The 10,000-nt window shown below is 41.1% G+C and overlaps 1 protein-coding gene across 2 annotated transcripts in view; it reads right to left on the bottom strand.

Annotated features, from left to right (window-relative positions):
- fgf12b (fibroblast growth factor 12b) overlaps positions 1-10,000 on the bottom strand; it is a 24,334-nt gene that overhangs the window by 12,255 nt on the left and 2,079 nt on the right. The window contains exon 1 of one of the 2 annotated variants that reach the window (XM_027138902.2): positions 1,803-2,020. The exons of the other annotated variant lie outside the window; for it this stretch is intronic. Coding sequence (XP_026994703.1) covers positions 1,803-1,908 — 106 coding nt within the window. The 5' untranslated portion in view covers positions 1,909-2,020. Of the gene's footprint in view, positions 1-1,802; positions 2,021-10,000 lie in introns of those variants that run through there. 2 annotated transcript variants of the gene reach the window in all.

The raw sequence follows: 10,000 nt of genomic DNA, 5'->3' as shown, positions 1-10,000 counted from the left end.
CGACAGATCTCTGAACTCATCGAGCTGTTTAGCAGGCCTGCTTTTATTCAAAATAACAAGCCTTTTTAATAGAACTTGAAGTAAACAAACAAACAAATTAATTAATTAATTAAAGTGTAGATATTCTTCTGAGGTCAAATTCTTTACATTCACACTGAGCCACTTTTATCAAGCTGGACATAAATGAAGAACTGAAGTATTAATGAAAATTCAGTTCTGTTGCAGGGATGTAGCTGAATGTGAATTGAAAAATACAGAGAACCCGGGGATAGATGTCTGTGGAGGATGAGACACGAGGCGGAACTATTAGTGAGCTCACTTTTATTTTCAGAAGCTCTTTTTCAGAAAGAAAAACAACAACAACAAAAAAACAAAAGGAAGCACAACCTGAGGGGGGCCTTCATTAGCTTGTGGTTTATTCCTCACTCAAGGTCAAGGTCATGCTTTGTGAGTGTGTGTGTGTGTGTGTGTGTGTGTGTGTGTTTCACAAAGTAACACACCTAATCTAACTGACTGTAATAAGACACAACGAGAATCATCACGATACCTGCCGGTTTAACCCCCCGGTGTAACCCCGCCTACTCGCCCACACTAGACCACACCCTCCACTGCCACAGAACAGTAGGTTATTTTTCCATTTATTAAGAGGTTCACGCGACATCTGGTTGAGACTACAGATGATCATCAGGACAAAAATTAAGGGGACGTGACAAGAAATGGTGGAATAGAATGAGATTTTTACAACATCCTTGCTAAGATCGCAAGAGGACACGCGGAATCATCGCTAACTTATTTTAGTCATTATTATTATTATTATTATTATTATTATTATTATTATTATTATTATTATTATTATTATTAATATGATTATGATTATTATTACTATCTAAAACTGAAAAGAATATTTCCTTCCAATGCTAGAAAAATGTAAACTATAAATTTAATTAATTACGGTGATGTACAAAAGAGAACTTTAGTAGCGAAAAGATCTATTTTCTATGAATTAATAATGACTTCTATTTCCCATGATGCATTTCTTCACTGTACTAATGATAACAGCAGTGTCTTCTAGACCACGCCCACTTACGGATAAAAACATACAAATATTTTAAGCGATTTTACGTCTCATTAACAAGTAGAAAAACACTTCGGCAAAGTAGCCTTTGACACAAAGCCATAGGCTACTCGTCCTTTAGCAACTACAAATTAACGCTAACTAGCATGTTAGCATCCCACAGTCTCTTTAGTCCAAAATGTCTCCCATGATACTTCACAGATCCTGACTAAATTCATATGTTTGGCACTCGTTTGAGATTAAAATGAAGTGAAAATTATTTTTAGTTTATTTATATTTATGTTTGCTAAAATACTTAGCAGTACAAGACGCTACTGTCACCAGACTGTTTCGCTAAAAGTGTCCAACAAATGAATAAATGTAAATGTAATCATAAATAGCTAGCTAATAGCTCCATGCTATAATGTATTATAGCAACAGAATTATAGCAACACTTTACGCTAGTAGCTAAATAGCTAGCTAGTGAGATATTAAGCTACACACACTTAAAATACCGAATGAAATAAGCTGTTAAATATAGCTAACTGATTAGCAGCACATTTTGCTAGTAACTAACTAGCTAGGTAATGTGATAGTTAGCTACAAACCTCAAAATATAAAATACAGATTTCTCAAATATTAAAAGATATAGCTAGCCGATAAGCTTTAGATAACTTAAGTTATCAAAAGTGTGTGTGTGTGTGTGTGTGTGTGTGTGTGTGTGTCTGCTTGTGTTTGTGTGTCTGACCAGATTCAGATGTGTCAGTCTTCTTCTTTGTGCCTTCTTCTTCATCTTCTTCCTCTGCTTTGTCACGAGACAGTAGGCGTCGGAACGCACCAAGAAACCGCGTCATCCTCAAACACACACCACCGTTCTGTGTGTTTGTGTGTATATGTGTGTATGTGTGTGTGTCCTTGACTTGCCTGCAAGACACACTGGTCTCCACTACTGTATATAGATAGTGTGTCTGGGTGTGTGTGTGTGTGTAACCGAGATGTGTCTTGCGTTAGAGAGGCTATTATTAACACTGTTTACATGGAAAAAGTGCTGCACGAGGAAATTCCTGAGACTGCTTAAGACACACACACACACACACACACACACACACACACACACACACACACACACACACACACACACACACACACACTCTGTGAGGATGGGACAGTGACACTATCTCTGTCCAAACATGACGGGCCCTCTTCAACTGATAGAGTAGCAGAAACTAGGAGTTAGTACCTGACAGGAAATGACCATTTCCCCATCTGTGGTCCTTGTCCTTCTTGACCTCTTAGTTTAAAACAGGACATTTATTTTCCAGCTTCTTCAGTCCTCCATCCCAATGAGCCTTGGAATTAGTTGTGCAGCTTGATGGTGCTATGCTTCTTACCGGCATGGATAGTCATATCAGGTGACATAGAGAAATCCACCTCCACTCCATGCAGATTCTTCACTGGTGTCCCACAAAGCTCAGTACTTGGTCCATTCCTTTTGTCTCTTTTATTTTATTTCCGTATCACGGGTATGCTGATGACACTCATCTTCTCCTTCTGCTTCTCCACAGATACTCATCATATGTCCATATCATGCTCATTATAACACACTTTCATAACATTACCATCCCGCCAGTCGTCCTAGATGGTATCTCACTCCCTGAAACTAAATCCCAGCAAGATTGAGCTGTTGTCTATTGCTGTAGATACATCCTCAGGTCAAGATCTCGTAATCTTGAGAACACGCCACCAGGCAGCACATGCAATCTTGGGATAGTTCTGGTCAACTAAGTTTTAGTCCTTACTTATCGATGCAGGTTTCCTTCAAGAAGAGGATCCAGCATTTCTCTCCACAGGGGCCACTTATGGGTTTCTACACAGGTTGTGTAGATACAGGTTTCAGCTACACAACTTAAAGTCCTTAAAATCCATGTCTGTCTTCCCTGCACTGGCTTCCTGTAGTTGCCTGATGCTTAGCTCCAAAGCCATTAGAAGGCACTCACCATACCCTACTTTGCACCACTTTTCCTTTCAAGCCTATTGCACAAATTGACCCCCATCCCTCCAGAGACATGCATCAAGACTCTTATCTGTACTCGCACTCAGTTGGTGGAATTACCTTACCCTGGCTGCATGAAAATCTAAATCAATAGCTGTCTTCCGCTGAAGCCTGAAGACCCACCTCATCAATAAACCTTGAGCACTAAAAAACCTCGACTTGTACAGTTTTTCTTGCTGTACTAATTCCTCTCTAACAAGGTTTTAGCTTATTAATAGTCTTAGACCCTGACCTGTTTGTGCTAGGATTTGATGGGGACTACAGAGCACCTCTGTACATGTGGTAGCTATGTGTTTAAGGCATTGGCCTTCTGATCGTTAGTTCAAATCCCAGTTCCACCAAAGCTGCTGCTGCTGGGCCACTGAGCAAGACTTAAAGGGAGGGTCTCCGATTTCTGAAAGCCAATGTCGACATTTGAAATCACCAAAACAAACACGCCCCTATCCCAAATGGGTCCCACCCCTGTATCGATAGCTCCGCCCACACATACATACGTAACCCAGGCGACTAACATAAAGAAATGTGTCTTTATCATAGCTGAAGGGAAGAACAATACGATTGTAGATAAACAAACAAGCAAAAATGGCACACAAGCATAATGATGTAAAGGACAAAGGCATATATTAGTTCTGTGTAACAAAGCAAAACCAACGTTACTCACCTATCGAGAAGGAAAAAAGCGCCTCGGCGTCTTAAGTAAAGTCGGCCACATATTCACAGGTCGGAGTTTCCCGAGTCGATAACTCCTGAGCTAAACGCTGTTACTACACAAAACGCGGTTGTAGCTGCCTCTCTACATTACTACGATAGAAAAGAGGTGTTATTTGTGTAGTAACAGCGTTTAGCTCAGGAGTTATTGACTCGGGAAACTCCAACCTGTGAATATGTGGCCAACTTCCTGCTCCTTCAGTTCTCTCCAGCGCTGGAAAGCTGATCCTATATTAACACGTCCTACTTCTTGTCCTTATCGTAAGTCTTTCTTCTCTTTCTTTCTTTGTTTTTATCCTCCATGTCGATGTTAAAACCGCTTTCTGCCACACATGCGCACTGAACGCTCTCTCCGCCCATATTGACAAGCCCCGCCCCTTTCTGCTCATCGGCTACACGTTTAGTTTGTTTTTTGTTTTGATTTTTGTTTATTATTCGGTCCGACTCAGTTTTCTGAAGCATTTCTCAAAAAATCTGAGACCCTCGATTGCTCGGTTGTATGTTATTTCACAGTATGCAGAAACAAAGCCAACCACAGTCCTTCAGTTCCACTGTTAATCCTGCCCTGGTCATGCCATCAGTGGTTGCCACAGTGGGCATGTCATGTGGACCGTTTTCTGTTTTAGACTCAAACGCCCATGTGAAAGTCAGCATTGAGTTCCTTCAGTTCCACATCTCAGTGTCTGAGTTTAGACGTCCGCTTCACTGCACTACAGTAAAGAAATAAAACCTTTTAATAAAGCAAAATATAGTTTTATTAACAGCACCTCCTCTGCATGATGGAAATTTCTTTGTAAACAGACATGGAGTCATTTCTTCTACTGATGATGAAGTCGTGTTACGACTGTAACTGCATGTCCACTGTGAGACAGCTTCCTGATCCAAACATGAGAATGATTCTTACCGCGTAATATCTATGATATAAAGACAATTTGCTAAAAAAAATATGTTTTTGTGAAGACTTTTGAGATCCTGTATACTGGGATTAGTAATTGATGGAAAATCATATTAAAAAAAGTTAAAGTTTAAAAATATTTCATCACAGAGCCGAGTGTGACGTCACTGTATACGTGTCACGTGTCCCAGCGACGTTAGCGCAGCAGCGGCAAACACAAACACAACAACAATGGCGGATGTTGCTTTACTATTAATGCTCATGGCTTTGCGAACCTACATCGGCATCCAAAACGCGGCGAATAAAATGTGTACGTGCGGCTCCGTGTAATCTGTATAAACGGCGGTTGTAATCGATGAAGTACATAACGTTATTTTATCGTTAACACAGAAAAAAATTTTGCCTTAGCATGTAGCTACCTACTATCATGTGTGCTGATAATGTATCATATCGCGGTAAAGTAAAAGTGTATTGAACATTATTATACTTAAGGTACATTATCTAATGCGCTAACAGTAGCCCCGCCCTCAGCTCCTGATGCAAGCGGTTCTTAAGTCTAGACCAACAACGTTTTGGTGCTACTTAAGAACCACTTTTCCTGGTTCGGAGCCGGTGCTTTGGCTGTCGAAACAGAAAGAACTGGTTCCAAATTATTTAAACGCTTCTGGATTCTTCTGCTGTGTTAAATGAGATACTGTTTAATACCAATACAGCTGAGATCTTGTCTGATTTTTTTTTTATGGCCTCGTGTAGAGAATATCTGTCTGTGATTGGAAACAATGCTTAACACATTAGTTAAATAAATGCTAACTAATTTCGATTTCTCGATTCTGATTGGTCAGAATGTGTTGATTAAAGGTGGGGTCTCCGATGTTTGTGAAACGCTTCAGAAAACCGGGACGACAAACAAAACATGAACAAAACAAACGTGTAGCCAATGAGCAGAAAGGGGCGTGTCTTGTCGATACGGGCGGAGAGAGTGTTCGGTGCGCGTGTGTGACATTAGCAGAAAGCGGTTTTAACGTCGACACGGAGGATAAAAACAAAGAAAGAAAGAGAAGAAAGACTTACGATAAGGACAAGAAGTAGGACGTGTTAATATAGGATGAGCTTTCCAGAGCTGGAGAGAACTGAAGGAGCAGGAAGTTGGCCACATATTCACAGGTTGGAGTTTCCCGAGTCAATAACTCCTGAGCTAAACGCTGTTACTACACAAATAACACCTCTTTTCTATCGTAGTAATGTAGAGAGGCAGCTACAACCGCGTTTTGTGTAGTAACAGCGTTTAGCTCAGGAGCTATGTCGGTGTTAAAACCGCTTTCTGCTAACGTCACACACGCGCCCTGAACACTCTCTCCGCCCATATTGACAAGCCACGCCCCTTTCTGCTCATTAGCTACACGTTTGTTTTGATTTTTGTTTTGTTTGTCGTCCCAACGCAACTGAAGCATTTCTCAAATATCGGAGACCCCACCTTTAATTTTCTATCAGCTGTGAAAATAGTTCTCGCTCACTCTCACATACAGTATGGCATATAAACTGTTAAAAAAAACGTGTTTATAAGGATTAAATATGTATTTAGCATGTTTGTAAGAATCTCCGGTGTTAGCGCTGTGCACTACATTCTGCACTTCAGTAAATTGAATCTTTTTTATTTATTTATTATATCTTCTGACTTCTAATTTTTGGGGAACATCGTAACAAGTGACGGCATTTATATAGTCAGATTTTGGCTACTTATCTTCCTACATTATAGACAAAGGCACCAGCTCTGCTTGTTGCACTGAGCCAAATGAATTCCATCACTTTGCAAATGTTTATTTCATCACTTTCAGCCTATATATATATATACTGTATACTGTATGACCCGAGTAATCGAGCCAGACTCTGGCTTAGATTTGAAACAGGAGCTGGACCAATAGAATTAGCACAGGATGTAGCTGTAGTTTTTCCTCATCTGGAAACTGAGTTTAATCAAACAAACAAAATGTGAAGATGGAGAAAGGTGAAACAGCTGTAGTAGTGTGCTCTAAACATCTGGAAAATATTCAGGAAAACATCTATCACCCTGAAAGGAACAGCAAAAAATTCATTCATTCATCTTCTACCGCTTATCCGAACTTCTCGGGTCACGGGGAGCCTGTGTCTATCTCAGGCGTCATCGGGCATCGAGGCAGGATACACCCTGGACGGAGTGCCAACCCATCACATGGCACACACACACTCTCATTCACTCACACACACACACACACACACACACACACACACACACACACACACACACACACACACACACACACACACACACACACACACACACACACACACACACACACACACTACGGACAATTTTCCAGAGATGCCAATCAACCTACCATGCATGTCTTTGGCCCGGGGGAGGAAACCGGAGTACCCGGAGGAAACCCCCGAGGCACGGGGAGAACATGCAAACTCCACACACACAAGGTGGAGGCGGGAATCGAACCCCCAACCCTGGAGGTGTGAGGCGAACGTGCTACCCACTAAGCCACCATGCCCCCACAAGAAAAAATTATATATATATATTATAAATAACAAACACACATATATGTGTGTCTGTGTGTGTGTGTGTGTGTGTGTGTGTGTGTGTGTGTTTTTGCTGCAAATATGTTTATATTTTTAATTGTTCAAATTTAATTTTTTTCTGTCTTTGCTAAGATTTGTTATTATTAACATTATTATTAAGATTTGCTATAGATTTATATTAAGTGAATCTATTATTATTATTATTATTATTATTATTATTATTATTATTATTATTCATAGCAACAATTAATGACCTCCTTTTTAAACCACTTGTATGCATCTTATTTTGTCTCTAACTGCTCAGAGGATTGTGAGGAGCTCCTGAAGGTCTAAAGCATCTCGAAACTCAGCCCTGATCCAGATCACATCCATTGTGTGAGTCGACACCAGGAGCGAACCACGGACACTCAGCCAGAAGGAACAAACTCAGTCCAATAGCGAGACCGTACACATCGTCTACGGCAACCGGAGCTTGGCATCACTTCCGCTTATGTTTGGGTTTCTTTGGGCGAGATGTCCAACTGTTTGAAACGTAAAGCCAGAATCAATAACCACAGCAGCGTTAACACACTGTCCACACAACTCAAGTTACACACACACACACACACACTGCCCAGAACTTAAAGCAGGTTAAACCCATCATTTAGTGGTTAGCATAGCGGTGTAAAGGTTAGGGTTTATCAGGTAGCCATTACGGGATTAGTGTAAGCGCTTAGGGATTAAGATTAGGGTCAGATCAATGTGTGATCAGATGTGTGAAGGAAATAATTTCACCCTGTTGTAAAAAAAAATAATACAGTGATATCTCAAGATACGAGTTCTTTGACAGACGAATTTTTTGAGATTCGAACAAATTTTTGCCTTGAGATACGAGCATCCGAGCCGACGTCACCGAAACAAAGATCCCTAACAACCACGTGTGAGATACGAACATCCGAGCCGTTTTTTATTAAAACGACCCGCAGACGTTAGTGAGGAAAGAGTGACAAAAAAGGCAAAAACAAGTGAAGAGAAAAGCGATGAAAGCGATGTAAAGGAAACAGAAATTGTAGCGATTAAGTTCAATTAAGTTCGTTTAATTAAGTCAATTAAGTTTAGTTAAGTTCCATTTAAGTGTAAAGTAGCGTTAAGAGTGTACAGTAGCGAGTAAGTGAACGAAAGTAAAAGTGTAATTCCTCCTAACTCCTCCGCCTGTTTACTCCTCCGCCTGTTTACTCCTCCGCCTGTTTACTCCTCTGCCTGTTTACTCCTCCGCCTGTTTACTCCTCCGCCCGTTTACTCCTCCGCCCTCTACCTCCGTGCGCATCTTCCGTAAAGTAAAACCAGTTTATTTTTTTTAACATTCTCTTTTATTACTGTATGATTTTATACAATATTTGTCATTTATAAATACAGCTACTGAACATTTTTCATATTCATTCATTCATCTTCTACCGCTTATCTGAACTTCTCGGGTCACGGGGAGCCTGTGCCTATCTCAGGCGTCATCGGGCATCGAGGCAGGATACACCCTGGATGGAGTGCCAACCCATCACAGGGCACACACACACTCTCATTCACTCACACACTACGGACAATTTTCCAGAGATGCCAATCAACCTACCATGCATGTCTTTGGACCGGGGGAGGAAACCGGAGTACCCGGAGGAAACCCTCGAGGCACGGGGAGAACATGCAAACTCCACACACACAAGTGATTAAACTTTGTGATGCATTTATTTTTTGGCATATCACTACTCCTCTTTTAATAGGCCTCATGAGATTTTATTACAATACGACAGCTGTGACATGTTGCTGTGGGCCGAAGCGCCGTGCAGATGTGGTCATGTGACGTAAAAACAATGACTGACCGAGATGTTAAATTCTCTACACCTTGATGTTTTGATGTTGACGTTTCTCAGGTCTAATGGTAATGATACACACCGCCTACCTGTTTATGTAAAGAAATAATGATATGCGCCATGCGGGAATGAAAAGTAAGGCTTTACACCAGCTGTGGCTGTCACTGTAACAAACGACAAGAGAGTGTCGAGGCTTGTGTTGTGTTCTTCTTCTGTCAGCCTCATAAGCAAGACGACAAAACCCTTTTTTTAGCCTGTCATCAGTCTTCATCGGTCTTCGAAGGATTTGTGGAAGTGAGCACTTTTTAATCTTACTTCGTTTGGTTATGGTGTCTGTTTGCATTTTGCGCACACACACACACACACACACACACACACACACACACACACACACACACACACACACACATACACAACACATCTAAATGGACTCTGTGTAGGTCTAAAAACTCAAAACATCTACAAGCACCAGCTCCAGAACACCTGAGTTTCAGGCTCATACACACACACACACACACACACACACACACACACACACACACAAACACACACACACACAAACACACAAACACACACACACAAACACACACACACACAAACAAACACACACACAAACACACACACACACACACACACACACAAACACACACACACACACACACACACACACACAAACACACACACACAAACACACACACACACAAACACACACACACACACACACACACACACACACACACACACACAACACATCTAAATGGACTCTGTGTAGGTCTAAAAACTCAAAACATCTACAAGCACCAGCTCCAGAACACCTAAGTTTCAGGCTCATACACACACACACACACACACACACAAACACACAAACACACACACACACACAC

This window comes from Tachysurus fulvidraco, chromosome 11, assembly GCF_022655615.1.
Source record: "Tachysurus fulvidraco isolate hzauxx_2018 chromosome 11, HZAU_PFXX_2.0, whole genome shotgun sequence".
Classification (NCBI taxonomy): domain Eukaryota; kingdom Metazoa; phylum Chordata; class Actinopteri; order Siluriformes; family Bagridae; genus Tachysurus; species Tachysurus fulvidraco.
This window is presented reverse-complemented; position numbering and strand designations above follow the sequence as displayed.